Source organism: Coffea eugenioides, chromosome 6, assembly GCF_003713205.1.
Source record: "Coffea eugenioides isolate CCC68of chromosome 6, Ceug_1.0, whole genome shotgun sequence".
In the NCBI taxonomy this organism is placed as follows: Eukaryota; Viridiplantae; Streptophyta; class Magnoliopsida; order Gentianales; family Rubiaceae; genus Coffea; species Coffea eugenioides.
The window spans coordinates 8,214,179-8,235,092 of NC_040040.1; the positions used below are offsets into that span (position 1 = coordinate 8,214,179).

General features: G+C 36.6%; 3 protein-coding genes across 4 annotated transcripts; 1 reads left to right on the top strand and 2 right to left on the bottom strand.

Moving 5' to 3' along the window:
* Positions 1-7,859: 7,859 nt before the first annotated feature.
* On the top strand, positions 7,860-9,951 carry LOC113776138. Its single transcript, XM_027321234.1, has 2 exons — positions 7,860-8,450; positions 9,406-9,951. Exons 1-2 carry the CDS (start codon positions 7,998-8,000, stop codon positions 9,565-9,567), a joined length of 615 nt encoding a protein of 204 aa, XP_027177035.1. The 5' UTR covers positions 7,860-7,997; the 3' UTR covers positions 9,568-9,951.
* Positions 9,952-13,133: 3,182 nt separating this feature from the next.
* LOC113773482 (MAPK kinase substrate protein At1g80180) lies at positions 13,134-13,436 on the bottom strand. Its single transcript, XM_027318128.1, has one exon. The coding sequence runs from the start codon at positions 13,434-13,436 to the stop codon at positions 13,134-13,136; it is 303 nt and encodes a 100-aa protein (XP_027173929.1).
* A 2,983-nt stretch (positions 13,437-16,419) lies between these two features.
* LOC113776058 (zinc finger CCCH domain-containing protein 32-like) lies at positions 16,420-20,804 on the bottom strand. 2 transcript variants are annotated; one of them, XR_003468966.1, is made up of 4 exons: positions 20,477-20,804; positions 19,579-19,689; positions 16,927-18,354; positions 16,420-16,834 (listed from the first exon to the last, which is right to left on the bottom strand). XR_003468966.1 is itself a non-coding variant. In XM_027321129.1 (3 exons), exons 1-3 carry the CDS (start codon positions 20,555-20,557, stop codon positions 16,984-16,986), a joined length of 1,563 nt encoding a protein of 520 aa, XP_027176930.1. In that variant the 5' UTR covers positions 20,558-20,804; the 3' UTR covers positions 16,420-16,983. The 2 variants fall into 2 exon arrangements, 1 of the variants encoding a protein (XP_027176930.1); XM_027321129.1 differs by having other exon boundaries at positions 16,420-18,354.
* Positions 20,805-20,914: the final 110 nt, after the last annotated feature.

Here is a 20,914-nt window from a genome sequence, read left to right on the forward strand (position 1 = left end):
TATTCATCTGTAATCATTCACTGAATAATAATAAAAGAGAAAAAAAATCCATAATCATATATCTAACAACCAATTTGGAAATCAATACAGGCTTTTAGAAAATTTAAAATACACTATTTTCAAGCATATTATCAAAATTATTAATGTAATATATACAGAATAGTAATAGTAACACTAATGTAGCACTAAGTAATAGTAACACTAACGTATTATGTAGCCGTTCGCGATTTGTAGCGTGTGGCGTCCTCAATGTCAAAGCTGCTGCATTTTGTGTAGATACCGAACATCGTCAAGAAATCATTTGCACCACTTGGAATTCTTCCAACATCTCTCCCCTTCTCTTTAAACGCCGGGACATGGTGACTCCCTATTAGTCTATAGGTTTATCTCCATTCTTTCTAGTTTACTTGCATCTTATATCCACTGTGTCTTGATCATTCAAAAAATCACTTGAGATTTTTACGAATATGTTCTTGGATTTTTCCCGGTAAGGAGGCAGCTGAAGGAAATGGAGATAGAATACGTGAAGAAGAAGGAAATGGAGTGTACGTTGATCAAATCTTCTTCCACGACCCGGACGGGTTGATGATTGAAATATGCAACTGTGATAACCTGCTGGTGATTCCAACGGCGGCAGCTAAACATATTTTTCAATTCACCTTTTGATCTCGTATATATCACATCACAAAAAGTATTACAGTAATTGTTTTAAATAATTATTTGGAATAATACTCTATCCAAACAAACAAGGCCATTATGTCCTCTGCTCACGCAGCACTTGCAGCGTTAACATATGCAGCAAGTGCTATAATTTAAAGTGTACCACTTTCTGGAAAGCGTATCACTTAAATTTGAGATCCTGGGAAGTGCTTTTTAGAAAGACGTTGTATAATATTACTTTCAACTTGAAGTTCTCCGTTGCATGATCGATGGATGAAATGAAACAATTCAGTCATGAGTAAAAAAATTACCGGCCCCGTTTTCTTGAGTGAATTATCTTTACTTGAATCAGATGTCGCTTCAGCATTTACACATGTCCTCGATCAGTTTAAGGTTTTAATTAAAAGATTTTGGTTGCTAATTACAGAACATAGTAATTATTAGGCGGCTTCTATTTAACAAAAAAATTGAGCTTGATGAATGATGATGAGTGAAGGCTGGGTTCCAAGCAGAGGTTTGCAGCTGAAGGATTTACGTCTAATGGAGCAGAGGTTTGCAACCGAAGGATTTACTCTGGATGGTCCGTCGTTGTTTAATCACATAAGGGCCCCATTGCGAAGAATAAATCAACCGATTTACACCTGATGCCGTTATTTTCTCCGACAAGCAATAAACATTCCATCCTTTGTCTCCCTCTTTATTTATTACGGAAAGATATTTTAAGGCTTCGCTTGGTTTCCATTTAAAATAAAAAAAGAAAGAAAGAAAGATTGTTGCACTGCCCAATGTTCAATATAAAGGGGATAGTTTTCTTAAGAAAGGTTGCTGCTAGCTCTAAACTAAGTTTCTAGTAAATATCTCAGCTTTAGAAACACATAATGGATTTAGGATTTATTATTGTTTCATATTATATGGACAGTAAACTCTTTTTTTTTTTTTTGCTTCTGTATACTTTCACGCTCCTGCTAAGATGTTACCACACTGGTCAAAACTGTACAAATTATATTAATTAACAAAGATTTAAGAGTTATTCAAACAAGCTCTCATTAAATAAAAACAATAAACAATAAACAAAATTTCAAAAAAATAAAAACTACTCCCTCCATCCCACTTTGATAGTCCCGTTTTCCTTTTTCGTCTATCCCAAATTGTAGTCCACTTTTCAATTGAAGAATGTAGTTGTATTTTAATTTTTCTAAAATACCCTTATTCAATGTAAGTTGTTGTTACTATAAACTAGAGGTGGCAAATCAACCCACTTAATTAAATTTACCCATACCCGCCCATGAATAGATGGGTATGGGTATCTTAAATTTTTGTATATGGGTATAAATGGGTTACCCAATAATACATATTTATTAAATGGGTATTATTGGGTAATCCATCAAACCCAATTAACCCATTTAGAATTCTCTTCCCCCCAAGTTTCTTCTTTTCCCCCACCCATTTTTTTTCAAATTTTTCATTTTGTCATGATCTTAACTACTTTTGTTTTATTATTATTATTATTATTATTTGTTGGTTTTATCTTATTATTTTATTTTCTCTTAGTTTGTTAACTTGCTCATTTTTCAGCATTACTAATTTATTATAAATTTTAGCCTATTTTCGTATATTTCTAAAATGAAATTTTAAATTTATATATGAAAAAAATGTTAGGGGTTCAAAATTTTTGGATTAAGTTTTTATACTAATTTTTATAGTACTTAGTTCAAATTTTTATATTCTTATTATTCAATTATTAAATAATACGTAATTTTGTGACATAGAGTATAAATGAAAAAAAATTGGTAATTAAGTTTATTGAACATTATAAATAAATATTTAAAACTAATGATGAGTACAAAGAGTGGTATAAATTGATAACTTAGTTTGCAAAAATGAATTTAAATGAATTTACAAAAAATTAAAATAAATGGGTTATAAATGGGTAATTGGGTTACCCAATTCATTTTCTGACTTACCCATTTATACCCATCTAATTAAATGGGTATAAATGAGTTGACTCACTTATACCCATTACCCATTTTACCCAACCCAAACCCGCCCAAGTCACCCATTTTGACACCTCTACAGTGTAAACCTACTCCATTTAATGAGAGTTGATTCTTTTTTTACTATCAATTCAAGTTCCCATAAAGTTGTATTCTAATTAATGTGCGGGTATTTTAGGAAAATAGTTACCTAAATTGATTGTTCTAATAAAATTAACTACTTTTTATTAAATTGTGTGAAAAATAACCAAGACTATCAAAGTGGGACGGAGGGAGTATTAAAAAGTCACAATCAAAGAGACTCAAGATTGATGTGCGTCCGCCTTTTGACACTATGGGTTTCTGCAACATAAACGTGTGGTTACCTAATAGAAACCAACTCTATATCAACAGCCATTGCCACCTTGGAAACAATTAACTGAAAGAGAGTCTGTGGAGTGTCTCACACAATATGGAACAGCTTTTATTTATCTATTTATTTGCACATTTTTTGACTGCACTACTTCTTCTACTTTAATCCTTTAATTAAAGACAAAATTAAAGAATACGAGTTTAACCTCCCCAAACTGTATAATTTACCATTTACACACCCAACGACTTTGCCAAAATTATTAGTTGTCAACATTAAGGGTGTAAACTATCTGAAACAAGTCTAACACATTAGTGTTCAAATGAACTAAACTTGAACAAGCTTTTATGGAATCGAACCTAAGTTGACTTCGAGCAGATTGAACTTTTTACATGTAAATCTCACTTATATGCTAATCTTTTTTTTTAAGTGTATGTAAGAGGTCTCAAATCCAGAATCTCTTACTTTTATTTCCGTCTCTCATATCACTTAACTTATTTTCTCCCCAACTTATATGCCAATTGAGTCAAACTTGAGTTGAATTTAAAATTTTATCAAATAAAAATTAATGTTAAAATTTAAGTTGATTAACTGACAAATTAAATTTGAATGAATTCTTACTAAGTCGTGATCGATTCAAGAATCAATTAAATTTAAGTCTGTCTTTCAGTCCTAGTCAACGTAAGAAGAGATCCGAAACCTGTGCAAGATGTCTTAAGAAATAGCCAAAACTTAATTTTGGTAAGGGGTCCATAATCAATTCAGCAGGGCCATTCCATAATGGATACAAGTACACCCGGGCCACCTGATCCTTTGTGGCCAGATGCGAAGACAAAATAAAGCCGAGGTGGCCAGCCTAAAATTAATGACGGCATTATGGGCCAGCCCATAATTCCACAAATGACTGGCTGGTTCAGCGTCATAGCCGACTAGCAATATCGACAAGGGAAACTATTTAACATTTTCAACAATCCTAGTAGCGATCTTGGACAAACTCCCTGTAGATTTTTTGCTGATCGTTTGTACGTCCTGGACAAGAGCCCTTTTCCCTAATTTGAACTTGTTTTATATCCTGAAATTTTAAAAAAGTATTGTCCCAAAAATCCAATTTAAGTAATAGAAACATAAGTTGGGTAACAATATTTGATTTTCTGGTTCAAACTTTGAGCGTCCTTCCCCTCTCTATCATTCACTTTTATAAGGTTTAAAATCTCCCGTTAAATCAAGAAAAATTTAAAAAACATTAGATGACTCAGTTTGGTCTATGATTATTGATATGCTTCAATACTACAAGCCCAGTATTATTTCCCATGCTTACTAATGGTACGTTTGATAAAATTGAAATCTGAAAATTGAAATCTAAAATCTGAATCCATTAAATTATTGAATTGTTAAGTATTAAATATAATACATCTGAGTGCATGTCACATTCAGTGATGAGTGAATAGTTTATCACTTAATTTTGAAAGCAAGTTTTGCCTAAAAAATTAGGTGCCACTTAATTAATTCAGATGTTCAATTTTTCGTTATCAAACGGTCTGAATATATTAAGATCTAAATATATTAAAATTAAGTGTTGAACTGGGTTATCAAACAAGGGGCTAAGTCAACAATTTTGTGAAAACATTTAGAAGAAGAAGCAACATAATTTGACCTTTCAGTTTCAGTGCAAGTAATCTTTTCCCTATAGAATTTTGAGTAATATAGTAATATTGCGTTATGATAAGGAATTAAACTAAAATAGACTATGCAAGCTAGGAAAATGGGAAAGATCATGCATATACATACAACAGGCGAGAGATTCCAGCTTAGCACCTTTATTGGGTCACTTTGTTAATCAGCCTTAAGTGCTGAGAGGAATCTGCGGATGGTGAAGAATTAATAGTTAGTTTTATCCGTGACTTGCGTTTTGCTGATTAAGTTTTACACATGAATCATAATATTTGTAAATTTAGTCCTCTCTCTAAGTTCCATATGCTTCAATTTCTGTAGCATAGTTTTAAACAACTTGAATCGTAGTTTAGGTGCGTTTTGAAAAGTACAAAGGAGAAGGAATTAAAAAAAAGAAAAAAGAAAAAGGAGAAAAACAAAGTTACACTCGCTCCTCCGTGCAATCTGTAATAGAAGTAGGGGTGGCAATGGCCGGTCACCCGCCCCACATGGTAATCAATTTCTGTATATATATACAATTTATATATATATATATATGTACATATATATAATGATATTATCAATTATACAACTAATTATACATGTTTATTAATAAAAATTATTAATTATTTATACTAAATTTATTAATACATTTATATTAAATTCCTAACTACACTTAATACAATAACACTTTTTTCTAAAAAAAACACAATAATAATTTAGTGATTGTATTTGTATCAAAAGTGAAAATTTGATTATTTTAGTTATATTTTTTTATCATATTGGATTGTATTCAAATAACTTTTGTTTAATTATTTTTATGAGTTTCAATTGTGAAGTTACAATGAATAATAATTTGATGATGTTTATATTTTAGCTCAAATTTAATTATAATAAATTTTTTTTAATCCCACGGGTGCCCCCGCGGGAGAAGCAGAGCGGGGCAGGAGACGGGGGTAATTAATAGGCAATGGGGCGGGGATGGGGGATTTTTTCCCGTCTCACCCTCGCCCCATTGACACCCCTAAATAGAAGGGATTAAAACCGTAAGAAGACGAATGCTATAAACAAAAGGTCTGGGCACTTTTAGTTTGTAAATGGATTTCAATCAACATTATTCGATGAGTTAATTATTTATTCTAGTGCTGATGATTTTAAGCTGGTGCTGAATATGGGTATTCATCCATGGTTTCATCGTTAGGTAATGACAAATCCTTGCGCCTATTAGGTGTTTGATAAAATGCACAGCAGGATAGCTTCAATAAACTAAGTTCGACAGCTGGAGCTACTGGTCATTCAGTTGACAAAGTTATAATTAATCATTGAGCAATTTATAGAAAATCCTAAAAATTATCGGCTGTGATGCTCATATTATCCAATCCAATCTCGTTAACTTTCTCAAAAAGCATCATTTTCTTCCAACCCTATCAGTGTCCATTAATTAAGTGCCATAGTTTATCTAGTGTAGAGTGCGGACGAGACCATTATTATTTCACGTTTAGTCCTTTCGCCATTCTTTCAAGTGAATCAACAAGTCTAGTAAAGAAGAATCCTTTTTCACATGCTTTATGCCACTCACAACTCAGTGCAAGAATAGACCCACCTCATTTCATTTAACAAAACGCAAGTATACTCACTCACCAATTAAAAAGCATATACTAGTACAATATTCAAGGGAATTTGGAGGTTGCGCTCCTGCCATTACTGCGCGTCATGTGCCATGTGATGCCTAGCATATAGCCGAAGCGGGTGAAATTTAGAGGAAGCTCAATGGCAACCGAATCAAAGGGGGAATTCCTCCATCCAGGTTCACTGCATACACCTATATCGGTTATTCCCCTAGAGTACAGTGTTGCTGCTTCTCAAATGTGGTATGAGAATTGTGTCTAATAGCAACCAGTTGATGTATTCATATAATTTGCATCCAATGGAGCATCAGAATATAAGTTGACATCTGGAATGAGAATTATTGAAGAATGACAAGGGCCAGGAGGAAAAGGACCGTGCACCTAAGCCTTCCTTGTTTCCCGGTGAATATATATTATGAGAGCGATAGTGGTATTAATTTATTGTCTAAAATGAACTTGGGCTAATATGGTTAACGAGTGAGCAGGGCTTCGTTTTCTGTCATTTTCATTTAGTTGTCTTGTTCCCTCCATCACATTTTTTTTTTCCATAAAAATTTATCCAAGTGTCCATCTAATTATATATCTGTAGTTTCAGGGGCGGATTTACAGTCCCTTAAATTTCTATAAGACCCATAAAAAATTGATATAACTTTAAGTATGCCTCCTGAAGTTTTGTATATCCATTGATTTATATGCTCCTAAAGTTACCTTTGATTTTATCTGTTGTTACAGCTATCGTAAAAGGGCTTTTTCAGTTATGAATATAGTGAAGAATCGGTTACAAAATAGAATGGAAGACACTTGAATGAATAATTATTTAGTTACTTATATTGAGAAAAATATACTTAGTGAAAATGAAAAGGTTGTAAACCGTTATCAATATATGAAAGCTCGTCATGAGCAATTGTAAATGGTTCAGTTTGCTTTTTGAAATAAAATTATTATTACATTAATAATTTTGAATTTGTCTTTTTATATTTTTCATGGACTATATGTATCATTTATACTTATTTGTACTCGTTGGTGAATATTTTTTTCTTAAAAAACTAGAAAAAGAGTAGATAAAAAATTTTAGAGTTGCTTTCGTCTCCACTGAAAATTTTTTCTGGATACGCCACTGTATAGTTTCGTGCACGTATAGAATATACAAACGAACAATCATTAAGTGACCAATTAATGCTGGTTGAAGCCGAGCATCGGTAGTTCTGTTCAAGAGGACGGTCACAGTTCACAAGAATATTGAAGTAGGACCACGAGAATTGAGAAGCCGCTCAAAATTAATGAGGTTGGGTGGGGTTCCATTGTGTGTTGGGATGCATGGGAACAAGCCCGATGGAGACAAATATGCCCTCATCATCAACACGCTAATTGGTAATTGCAAGAGCAGGAAACCGATATTATTGGTCATAAAAAGTTGTTATTGGAGAAGGGAAAAGAAAAGATAATCCTTCCCTAGTCAATTCCTCCATTTTAATATCCATCCTAACAGGCAATCACACATGGTTTGCCTCTGCGTTCAATCATCTGTAGTCTTTACCCCTTTTCTAATCAAACATTATTTTAGTGCCGTATGGATTAATTAACACGTCCTGGCTGCCAAATTCCTCGTGGCATGATTCCCAAGAGCTAGCCCATTCTTCATTTACCCTCTTCTCCATCCGTCAAACTCCAACGGTCCCGAAACTAGCTCTTTAAGTTGAGGTTTGCCAATAACCAATGGCAAGTACTCATCACACTCGGGAGAAGCAGAAGAAAGGAGGGGTGATGTATGTCTACAAGTTAGACACCGGAAATCTGAAGAAGCCCTCGGATTCATCTTCCGCGAAGAAGGGGATTATTCATTCAGGCATCAGCTGGGGATTAAGGAGGTCTAAAACCGTTCGGGAAGTGGTTGATCATGGCAGAGTTAAGACTAGCGTGGAAGACGAAACCAAGGAAGTAGTGGTGGAATCAAGAAAATCAGTTTCCAGCGAGGCAGTTGCGGGGGGTAGGAAGTCGGTGTCACATATAGAAGTGAACGTGGCATCGGTGGCTTCATTCCTTCAGGTGAAGGTTTTGGTTACGGACATGCCAGGGTTCATGCAGGTTCATGCCTTCCGGTGCGCCAGGGGAACCTACGATAGTCTCGAGAAATTTAGCGCCAAGCACATGGCCTATAACATCAAGAAGGTATGGCCCAACTAATTTCTTTGTGTATATATACATATATATGTATGTGCTTCTGTTCTTGATGAATTTTGACTGATATCAATAGAAACAGCTTAATTAAAATGTTTCAAGAAAATACTACTGTTGCAGCGTTTTCTGCTCGATTGTTTTCACTGAGTTTACCACCTTTGTTAATTGATTATGATTCTGCATGTACTCTGGTTTTCTGCTGAAGTACATTATATATATATATATATATTGTCTCTGGATAACTTAGAAAAGTAAAATGACGGACAAAAAGAAGTGGCCGGACATGTACTCTGATTCAATCATTCGGCATGCATGTCTGAGCTTGAACTTTTGCCGCATTGGACGCCAAAGACAACAGCAACAAGATGCCCCAATAACTTTTGTTTAAACAAAGAATAATAATATGATGTTTTCTTTGTTTCATCCTACTACATCTCGTACAAGTATTTGGTTGAGCACTCCTTTGCACCGTCAAGAAACATTTGAGACCTGTCTCGATACCCATGCCTTCCTTCGTCAGAAATAATAGCCCAGCGAACCCAGTTGTGAAGCACATGTGCGTGTCGGGCCTTTGAAATCTGACAAATGGATCTCATTTTGCATTTTGCTGCAACCTTTGAATTAATTGCTGGTCGAGATTGTAGGTAAAAATGTTTGGTATGGATCTCTGAACAAGTTACAATAATTGAATAAGCCATCTTAGATTACTGCAAGAACTTAATCATCATTGCAAAATGGTCTCTTCTAATCATGTGCCAATTGCCCGGATTAAGCCCGTCTTACCGTATAAATTGGAAAATACGCACTTCTCCACGTTACACACAGACTATTCTCTTTTTATCTTTTCGGGTCAAATAATAGGCTGTCTATAATCTTTTCATTGGTAGAAAGAATGCATAAAAATGGGCTACCATAATATGGATCATCTAAGCTTGATAATGTGCAGGAATTTGACAAGGTTTATGGGCCGGCCTGGCATTGTATAGTGGGCTCAAGTTTTGGATCATTTGTCACGCACGCAACGGGTTGTTTCCTCTATTTCTCGATGGAAAAGCTGTATATTTTAGTGTTCAAGACGAAAGTTGAAAGAGCTCTGGAACAGTCCTAAATTGAAAGGGCAGATGTAGATTTTAAATCCTCATCGACGCCATTGTTATCGTAATTTTATTTTTTTTTTGGTCTTCAGTCTTAATTTTTCTTTTGGGGACAGTTGACTGGTACTTATTGTTTAGCGGAGAAATGTATTTTGTCTGAAAACTTGTAAATAGTGAGGGGATGATGGGAGTTACTTGAAGCGCATTGATTGATCATGTATTGGTATTAGCAGCAGCTCAGGCGTGTGTAAATTGCATTCGCCTAAAAGTCTAATCAAAGTGCTGCTGGGCTATTGAGAAATTTCAATTTTCAACAAGAATCAAGCGGTGTCAGACTAGAATTCAAGAAGTTGACCGTCTCTTTCAGGGTAGAAATTTTCCAATTTCTCGTGTTTGAGTTGCTCTGCCATATGGAATCCCAATTAATCACAACTGCTAAAAGTCTTTCTTTCCTTTTTTTTTTTTTTTTTACTTCCTTTGGTTTGTAATACGTAACCAAGGATCTTTAAGCACTTGTCTCTACATGACTAGACTTGTGTAGAACCTTGGAATTCTGTACTGAGAAAAGACCAATTCGGCATTGCTACTTTCCCACCGAATTTTTCCCTTTTAAAAATCATCATATGAACGTGCTTTTAAATTTTTGTGAATTACCTTAAACAGAAAAAGGTAAATGTACATGCTTGATGTTTCTGCGAACATGATTGAGACTAGCTACGGGAGGTTTCCTTTGGAAGATATGATTTGAGTATAAAAGCAAGAAAACATGGTAAGTGTTAGGTTCATGAGTAAAAAATTATGTCTCACATTGATTCGAGAAATGAAAAAAAAGTGGTTAATATGTAAGTAAGGGTCCAAGACCTAATAAATTAAGCTTTTGGATCAGAATTGAGTTCCTGACTTACATATTGGCCTCTTTAGTGAACTCTCTCGAGGCGTTTCTCCCTATCAAATTGGTATCAGAATTTCAGGTTGCGAGACTGAACTACTCATGGGCAAGTAGATTCTTCTAAAAGTTGAACCAATGAAAATTCTCTTCTTGATGGTGGACCGAAGTGCCAAAGTGCTAAGAAATTTGGTTAGTGTAGGACCAGGTGTGCCATGGGTCTAACAGGGATCTAGAATGCAGTTTGAATCTCTGTTTTCAAACTCGGACCGGACCAGCCGGTCGAACCGGGAACCGGCCAGGTAGCCGGTCCGAGTCACATTAAAAAACCGGAAATTTAAAACCCGGTCAAAAACCGGGTTTGACCGGGAAAAAAATCGGTTTTTCCGGTTCAACAGTAATTTTTTAAAAAAAAATTTAAACTTTTTAATATTATGTTTTGACCCCCTAATTTGTTAAAACTTATTGATATACCTCAAATATTTGATACTTTATAAATATTGTCCTAAAATTTGATGTTATTTTTCAATTAAATTCATAATTTTAATTCTAAACTTGTTAATATTTATTAAATAATATAAATTGCTACTTGATTGTTCTAATTTCTTTGTATTTTCTTGTTAAATATATTTGAAACATCAAATATATATGGATATACCTTTATTAATATCAATATATTATTAGATATTATATTTTAATTTTTAAATAATTTTTATTTATGACGTCATCCGGTTCGACCCCTATCGACCCCCGGTCGAACCCATTGACCCCTGACCTCGGCCGAGTCGCTATCCGGTCCGGTTCTGAAAACATAGGTTTGAATGTTGAAAAAGAGTGGGTCCATATTAAGGAGAAGAGGTGACCTTAGATGATAAGGTGGACTTGTGTTGAGTATTAAAATGGATTCGAAGAAGAACTTGTAAATGAGATGGAAAATGCATTTTAAATATTGAAGAAGAGTGGAGTCCATATTTGAAAAAAGAAGTGACCTTAGATGATAAGGTATGCTTGTATTGAGTATTAAAATGAGTTCGAAAAAGAGCTTGTAAATGAGATGGACAAAGAGCGGTTAATATGTAAGTAAGGGTTCAAGGTCTAATAGTTTAAAATTTTTAATCAGAGTTTGGTTTCTGACTTACATATTGAATTTTTTGATGGACTCTCTCGAGATGTTTCTTCCCATTAGTAAGTAGTAGGGATTTCAAGGTAGGAGAGACGTAAGACAGGAAGATAAATAATGGAACATCTAAATGGTACTACTAATAGAGTTCTATGTTAATATCTGCCCGTTCTAGAGCTATCGAGTACGATGCATGCCTTCCATGCCTCTTGGCCTCTCTAATCGATCAACTAGCCTTAAAATCCATTCAGCCAATCCGGCCTGCTCAGTAATCTGTTTAGTTCTCAGAGAAGATATATAATGAGAATCGCTTTTTATTATTCTTCAGAAGAGTTCTAGAGTTATGCAAATTGAACACTATCTAATTCAGTGCATGAAATAATTGTCCCGTATTCGAAAACCCCACCCAAAAAAACCAAAGCCAATTTATTAAAAAGTTGCCAGTATTGGGTACGCGGACAATAGCATGAAACAGAGAAAGGCCGTTGAATTGGAGTAACCATGAATTTGGTAGCTATGGATCACATGAAAACGACTAATTTTTTGCTTTCCTGAGCTAAAACTAAGCGATCCGGAAATATGACCGGCATGATGCAGCTAATGCTTCTTGGCAATCAAACTCAATTAGAAATTGTTCCAAATGGATGGAGACAAAAATATTTCGGCGTCACCCCTGCCAATATCAAGGCAACTTGTCTAATTTGTCTGCGCGTAATGGTTATCGTGGTGACTAAAATACTCACAAGATGTAATGGAGCAAGTCCAACTTCAATTGGATGTTATGTAGTAATTGCTGATTAGTTGGTTATTGTCGTCGTCATCATGGGCTAATGGTGTGGGTGAGCTTAGAAATATTCACGTATGAATTTGATTTGTGGAATGTATTTAATTAATGTACTCTGCTATAAGTTTGTAACTGCTGCAAATTGAACTGGTCGTCCACGGATGACCAAATGTAATGCCAAGTCAAATACCATTTGGCAGCGCCCGTCTTTGTTGAAACACGCCAACTCCAACCAGTAATTGGACTCCAACAATCCTAGCCCAGGTCCCTCCCGGGTCCCAAACCAAATGAACATGGAGAGACAGAGCGAGAGAGAGAGAGAGAGAGAGAGAGGTTTCAAGTGTAGATTGAATTTGATCTCCTTTATACATGATCAAGAACAATTCCATCCAAACCCCGGAATTGGAAAAAACAAAAAATCATGAATATACACAAGAATTACAACAACAAAAGCGTAAAATAACCGGCCGGCCTACATGCTAGAGGGAGTCCTATTTTATGAGCTTAATCAAGAACAAGCTGAAAAAATCAAAGCCATGCCTTTGTATATTAGCTCCGTACACATTCGAGACAGTTGTATGAATTCTCCAGAAGAACTTTTGCCACAAACATGGAAACGATACAAGTAGCAACACATAAACCATGGTCAACCTGATCGTTCTCGACTATATTTCCTCCAAGCATCACTATATATATATATATATATATATAAACTTCTATGGCAAATTCCAAAAAAGAACAGAAGAAAGAAAGGGAAGGAATCATCGGCATGCAGAAAATAGCAATAGCACTAGGACTTACGGTGGCCATGTTTTCTCTTCTGGGATTTGGATGCTGGCTTGCCGCCAAATATGCCACAACAACCAGAGACCCTAGGAGAAGGTGGATCAAAAGCTGGTTCAAGGTTAACTGTCCGATAAGCACTTGTTTTTGCTTCTCTTGGTTCTACTTTTGTTTCTTTCTGCTGCTGAGCCTCATCATCTTTGCTGGTTGATATCCTCCTCAACTCCCCAGATAACAGTTTGTCGTCCCAAACCAACCCTGATGAGCCTTGTCTCCTGAATGACATTTCTGACCTCTGTAGTCCAGCCATATTATTATTTCGCTTGGTTTCTCTCAGTTTCCCTCTGAACTGTGATCTGGGCCGGGCGTTTAGATTTGTCCACTGTTCTTGATCTACGGTGGTGGCAATGAAATTTGTTGAGTCCACCCCCACCAGGGTTTTGTTTCTGGAGACTTTAGGAAGCAGATGAGCTGTATATAAAGAGGTACAAAGTGACAAAAGAAGAGCTTGAATATTAGAGGTCGTAAAACGGTATCGGTTGAATTGAAAGCTATGTTTGTACACATTTGCCCCTTTGAACCGTGTGAATTTTATCTGTTTACTTGTCCGTTAATTCTTGTTTGGTTGGCTGAATTTCTAAAAATCTCCTCCATGACCTTTCAAAAAAAAATCATTTGTATATAGCTGTAGACTCCATTAAAACTTTTCCATTGACGTTGCTTTAGTAAATATGATGACTGCGTGGAAGAAAAATCAGAGTCAACGCTACTCAGCTGCCACTTACGCCATACAAGTTTCGTATATATGATTATGTTATAATTGATGTTCTGCCATGGCCCTTGAACTAAGCTTGAATTTTCCATGTTTATTATTGCATGGTGTCCTGCCTGCCAAGAGCCAACTTGACTTATTCATGACTGCTTCCTTTTTGGCTTACGAACAAATCACCATCGTTCCATCACACAAATACACTTGTTTTTTGGGCTGGTGAAGCTGTGTGTGGGCGAAAATGGTACTCTAAAAACTTTTCTTTTTTTTTTTTTATTTAAGAAAAACTCCAAACTTTACAAAGAGACAGCGAAATATAAGGATTTGATAGGCGAATAGGAGGTTTTATTCAGTCACTTGACTCATGTCCTTGCTAAATAACTCAGTAAGTTGAGTTTTGCAAACGTTACCCCAAATAATTATTAACAATTGATGATAAGGGCGTTTAAATATTGGAAATCTTAAAATCATCCAGACACAACACAAGGGAGCAATTGGAACCCACATTCACTTTTCTTTAAATATATCCATATATTATTATATATATATTTTATCGTCACAGGGAATATTTCTTTCCGACTAATCTTCCTATGCCTGTGCACCCGGTCCCCAAGATACACAAGAAGGGAGAAGAAGTCGAATCGCGATCACACAGTGTCAGGACCTAATGAGGATTCCCCAACACCAGCCGAGCGGACCCCGAGGGGCTCCATATACTACTATATAGTATGTAATAAATTCCAAGTACTGAAGCTTGCATATCCAGCAATCCTCTGCCACTCGTTCGCAAAAGCAATTGAAACTTTCAGGTCAAACATGTGTCACGATGGCATGATTCTTTTGAGGAAGCAGAACCATGGGTAGATTACTAAAATAGAGCAGCCGCATCTGATCTGATTCTATGAAACGAAGAAAGCAGCCGTTAAGTATCGTAGGGAGTAATAGACTATAGAAGCATATACCTTGAGATTATCGGCTCTCTGTTCAGGTGTCTATGGTTCTGCTGCTCCTCCTTGTATTATTGACTTGTGTTCTACAATTATCTGTTTCGGTATTCTCGACAAGATTTGGGCACAAGCTCCAAATGATGGAATCAGGAATTTAATACTACGAAAATCGAGCTGGACACTTTTTTTTTTTGAACTGTATTTTAGTCTTATTGCCTACATTTTTGTTGGATTCCTTAGCAAAAGGTAAGATAAACATTGCAAGCTTGTATACTAGAGTCAGGATTTAGGAGCATAAATCAGTTTGGCGAACTATGGGTCTTGCCAGAATTTATATATGTTTTTGGTAACACTTGTCCAGACTGATTCAACCTTGGCCGAAAGGCAAAAAGTCAATAACTGTTCCAAGCTTAGCGGCATTACGAATATGAGTTCCATATTCGTTGTCCAAATATTTTGACAATGCTTGCGACGCCACCTATTTTCCGCACTACACATTCATATTCTAGTTTACCATCCTCAAGGTAAAGCTAAACTCACGAATTATGCTTGTTTATTAACGTAGTTCCTTTTTTTTTTTGGCCCACGAAAAGGAAGAAGAAAAACTGACAAGAAAAAGGCTTTAATATGACTATTCTCACTTGAAAAGTAGCGTTTACTTAAAAGGAGTAATTTAAGTCAATAATTTGTTGGCTTTAACTTTTAGTATAAAATTGAACCATAAATAAAAGAATTTGTCGGGTCAAAACGACTGAAAATTTCATTAAAAAAAAATACTACTTTAATTGTTTCTCATGTAGACCAAAAACACACGAAACAATAAAAGAAAACCCCCCCATCAGCAATTTCCATATAAAAACCTGCGGCAGGGTTAGCTACTTGTGGTTTTATCGACGAATTTTGGGTAGCGTTGGCCAATCCTGGGTTTTGGGAAATATGCCAAATCATGATGATCACCCCTACCGGCTGTCCTTTTTTTTTTTTATCAAAACAAATAATAAGTAATTTTATAGATTATCAAAACTTTACAGCTGTACTCGAGTAATCTATACAAGCAATATATTTTGACACCGAAGAATCCAAAATTCCTCATTTTAGATTATACCTATGTCATATGAACTAATTCTAATACAAATATGATTGTGTTTCCCTCTCACCGGACAAAAGGAGCACATTTGAAATAACAAGCTTAATTTGATGAATGTTTCCTACCGCCTTTCTTGATCCTGGGCCAGTGCAAGTCATCCCAGCCTGTTATTTACAAGCTCTGCCTTTGTCCAACAGTTATTAACCTTAGATAACGGAGGAATCCGCTGGCGTTATCAAATAGACCTACATTCTTTCTTTTGGGGGGGGGGGGGGAATGTAGGGGCCTGCCTTAGCTACGTGGGCGGCTTGGCGATTTGCGTAGAATATCTAGTGTCCAGCAGTTATAAATAGGAAATTCTGTTGTGCACTAGAAAGACCGGAAATTCTGTTCGAGTGACTTGCCCCAAATTTGCCACACACAAGATCAGCCTTCAAATCTCATAGAGAGCAGAATCAAAGGAAGCATTTCAGAAAAATATGAGCAATAATTGATGACAGAAAAATACGACAGTCATACCAAGGGAAGCTATGAGCAACCATGGAACCTGCAGTTTTACTAAATGCAGTATCCGCCAATACAATGTAGCAGTGAGAGGTAACTAAGTCTCAGGGTCGAAAACTTTCATGTGCTATCACTCTTTCTTTTTTTGTTCTTCCACAAGTCTAAGCAGGTAAGATTAACCAAAGAGCAAGCTAGTTGCGTAGCCTTCCGATTTACTCCTCTATTATTCCTGGGTATTTTGCACAAAAAGAAACCAGCAAGTCCAAAGCACGCTGATTAACAGCACCTTTTCAAAGCCTTCATTGTGTGCATCTGGTGATAAAAGTGCCTGTGGCTGTAGGCTCTTCCCCATAACTATCCAGACTTTAGGTTGGTCTCCTAAGCCATTTCTTGACATCATCCTGTGCAAAATTGTTCTTAATACTAATCTACAGTTCATTAAAGATCAAAATTCCACAAACTGCTAAAACTACTACCACCAACTCCAACCTACCTTTTCTCTTCATCTCAAGCATTTTAATTAAAAGCATTGAAATGCTGAAGTTTCTTCTCATGCATCACCACTTAAATGGCCCTCTCCTGTTCTACCACAAAGTGCTTTCTCCTTCTCTTCTTTAATTTGAGCTAGGGTCTTAGGCCCTGTAAAAACAGTAGACTCTCGAGCAGATTTCCTTTTCCTTGGCACTGCCTTGCGTGGGACTCCAGACACAATCTGCCCCTTTCCTTGTTTCCTTTCTTTCGTATGTAGCCTGGACCTGTTTATACTAGGACGCCTTGTCCTGCCATGCTGATAAGTGCTGCTTGAGCAATTTTCAGTCTCAATTCGTGATTTGTCTGCAAATTCCACTTTTGATGCCAGTCTTCCAGGTAAATGCCCTCTACCCCCAGTGGAAGCCTTTTCTATGATTTTACCAGTCAGATGAGAAAAGTGAGGCCTGTCTGACAAATATTTGGTATCCTGACTCTCAGGCATCCTGCGTTTCTTCAGATAATCCCTCAAGTCCATACCCGCCAATTCTGTTTGCAACAATTTCCGCTTACGTGGCAGAGGGTGATCCAGCACTCTCTCCCTTGCATAAAAAGGAGTTTTCTGATACATATTGCAAACATCCTCCTCTACATGCTGATACCAATTTGGTATTCCCTGTTCAAAAGACGTTCTTATGTCTGGATATGCAGGGTCATACTCAATATTGTCCTCGTATTCATATGCTAAATGCTGACCATTGCATTCTCTATCTTCCATATCACGGTGTGGTAAGTACAATGCTTCATCTTCATAACCCAGGTCTTCTGATCTATCATTGACAAGAACATCAAACCCAGGAGAAGATTCCAACCACTCTTCGCGCTCGATATGGTTATCCACTTCCTGCCTATTATGGTTATCAAATTCATCGTCAAAGCTTTGATCAGTTGATTCGAGAGATCTTCTGTGGACAAGGCCCTCTGTGTGAATTTGGAAATTTGACCTGATGGTGGCAGCTTCTTCAGATGAAGACACAGAAATCTGTGGATAAACACTTTTCTCTGCAGCATCATTAGGAGCAGGTTGGCAGTGCTCTGCAACATTATTTGGAGTAAATTGGCGGGACTCCCGTTGAGGAATAACCTTGGTTCCTGCCAAGCTCTTGGGATCAGTTCGAGCTGAATGAGTTTCTGCAGGCACAGGCCCACAGCCAGTACCAGTAGATATCTTTTCTTCCAAAGGTGGACCATCAGCAATCGCAGAACTTTGTTTTGAGGATCTCCAAGTATATGTGTTCTCCTCAGGTCCATGCATGAAAGAGCACCTCTCACCTTTGCTACAAAATCCATTGTAGTAGTAGTAACATGGAACGTTAGTCTTGTTCACAGTAATCGCAGACTGATGATCAGCAGAAGCAGATTCAGATGCCGTTTCAGTACGTCCATCCAGTGGCTGTGAAGGTACAGAGAGTACTTCAAGTTACCCATTAAAGCAACTCACAGGTGGCCAACAAGAAACTAATTTAAATACGAAGCTCAACAAGCTATTCATCTAAAAAGGAAAAGATGGACATTAAAAGTTCAAAAATCAATGAAGCAGAAGAAAAAACAACTAACAGGATACAGCAAGGCCCTTGCCCCCTCCCTGCCTCACTACATGTCTCATTAATCAAAGAAGAAAGCTCCCTCTTGCACACACTCGCTCTGCCTATAAATATAGATAGGTAATATATGGTATAAAAAGGATTAATTTCCTTCACCGGGTAAGCAGTATATTTTAACAAATAGAGGCACAAGAGGACAGGGTGTCTACTACATCCTTTAACCAAAAGTTCAAGTTTGTCCCAATGCAACTTTCTTCATCGTAAGCCCAACTCATGCTTTCTTCCTTAGCCATGCATACCAGCAAATGAAAAATTAGATAAATCTGAGACACGTAAGAATGAGGATGAACCTTTAGAAGCATTTTATATAATAACCTCCATTTCCTTCTTTACATTGCTTTGCTACATGAATACACAAATTGAAATGGTTTCACACATATGGTCTTTGGTACACTGGAGAACACAAACTCACATGCAAGACTGAGCCATGCAGTAAGTACTCCTGCAGTGCCAAGACCCTCTAGCTCTAGATTTGCCAAAACTACCACAAGATATGCACTTGGTGATGAAAGTTATCAAGACCTTAATGCAGAAACGAGGGTAGAGCAAAATTTCCAATGCCAGCAGTTTATATAACATCATGAAACGCTTCAGGCCTAGTTCGTTAGTGTTCATATATTCTGAGGCAACTTGAAAGTTTTCCCTGATCAACTGGGAAAAGCATGAAGTCAACTTTTCTTTTAATCTCCTGAGGCTTGTAGGAACCAGATATGAATGTTTTAAAGCTCTCATCAAAAGCTAATTAATGCCCAATTCCATGGCAATGGTGATTCATTTATACTTCCAATTACAACCAGAAGACTCTATAGCGGATTAAAATCAACAAAAGGTAGCGAATTACAGTGGGGAAATTCAGGCTAATATGCTCAGAAAGTTGTTCTATCAGTTGTTGTTGACAGATACAAGCACCATATAAGAATTATTAGTCGAAAGAAAGAAATAGAGAAAGAGAACAATCTTAGATGCGGCAAGTAATATAGAGAAAAAAGAGTTCGAAAGCAGTGAGAGGTTACAGGATGTCGAAAAGCACAGGTTGGGTTAACACAACTGCCGGCCAACCAGTACCAACAATCTCTAGGGTTAAGTCGAGCAATTTCACTGTGCCTGTATTCACACTCAATCCCCTGAAACGCATAATCCAAGCAAACAACAGTTAGAAAAATACCCGCAGTTCCAAGATATCATCCACCATTGCAAACAAACACCTTTATCAGACAATGAAAGTAACAATCAACTTTTGGTCAGAACAAGAAATGAATCAAAAGGGAAAGAAGAAAAAAAAAGGCAAAAAGAATACACAGGTTGGCCAAAAAACTGTAAGTACTTGGGAAAAGGTAGTATTGTAATTCAGAAACATCAACCAAAGAACGTATCACACCATCCTAATATCCAATTACCAGGGTTACAAAATCTATCAATCACACATTCCAGGGCAGTAATGACTATAGTAAATTGAACTCTATACTTCAAACCGTGATAAAAATATAACAAAATAATCAAGGTGTGATAAAAATTCAACATTCATAAAGAGCATGCAGAATCAGATAATTCAATTGCAAAAAACCTGGCTGGCATTTCAAATGCCCGAAGAAAACCTTGGAAGTACCTCACTTGGATTCAATTCCTTCAAGCACAGTAGTAACACTAAAAAGTTAAAAGGAAGACCCCTAAATAGGTACTTAAATACAGATACTACAAGAGTGAGCCGCCGACGAATAAGAATATATAAAAAGCCTTCTGGTAGTTTCCTCAAGCAATTAAAACGCCGCAATCAATGAAATTAAAGGCATTTAGCAAGGCAATTATTTCTTTCTTAACAACAACAAATGAAGGAATTTCGTTGAACAAGTTCGGAGAAAATTGGGAGGAGAAAAAAAAACTAAAAATGAGGAGGGATGGGAAAAAGGGTACCTTCTTGCAGGTGAGCGGAGAGGCCAAGAAATAGACGCAATCGGTGTTTTTCTTTTGTAAAACTTGCTCCATTTTTTCCATTTGTCCCCTCCCCCGACCCAAACGAAATCGAAATTCAACTGCTACCCAGACTGATAATGCTGAAGCAACATTTCATGGATTGCGAAGTTAAAAGGGCATATTTTGGTTTCGGACTCGGGAGGTTTTAATTCTGGGCTCGCTTCTGAGTATTTAATTTAATGGTGTGTGACTGTGTGTGTGTGTTGCGTGCGGCTGTGCTGTGTGGTTACGTGGAAATTGTGATGTATCTTTAGAGAGAGACAGAGAGGGTAATGCAAAAAAGAATTGGGAATGGGAATTGGTGAGGAAGCGAGGCGGTTTAATAAGTTTTCGCATGGGGTTTCATTCAGCATCAGCAGCACCTAAAAACTAAAATCA

Coding starts and splice junctions, on each gene's coding strand:
- LOC113776138 (XM_027321234.1), top strand. CDS start 7,998: ATGGCAAGTACTCATCACACTCGGGAGAAGCAGAAGAAAGGAGGGGTG. Junction 8,451..9,405: donor TGGCCTATAACATCAAGAAG/GTATGGCCCAAC, acceptor GATAATGTGCAG/GAATTTGACAAGGTTTATGG.
- LOC113776058 (XM_027321129.1), bottom strand. CDS start 20,557: ATGGAAAAAATGGAGCAAGTTTTACAAAAGAAAAACACCGATTGCGTC. Junction 19,690..20,476: donor CTCCGCTCACCTGCAAGAAG/GTACCCTTTTTC, acceptor TATGCGTTTCAG/GGGATTGAGTGTGAATACAG. Junction 18,355..19,578: donor CCTGTGCTTTTCGACATCCT/GTAACCTCTCAC, acceptor GTACCTTCACAG/CCACTGGATGGACGTACTGA.
- LOC113773482 (XM_027318128.1), bottom strand. CDS start 13,436: ATGGCTGGACTACAGAGGTCAGAAATGTCATTCAGGAGACAAGGCTCA.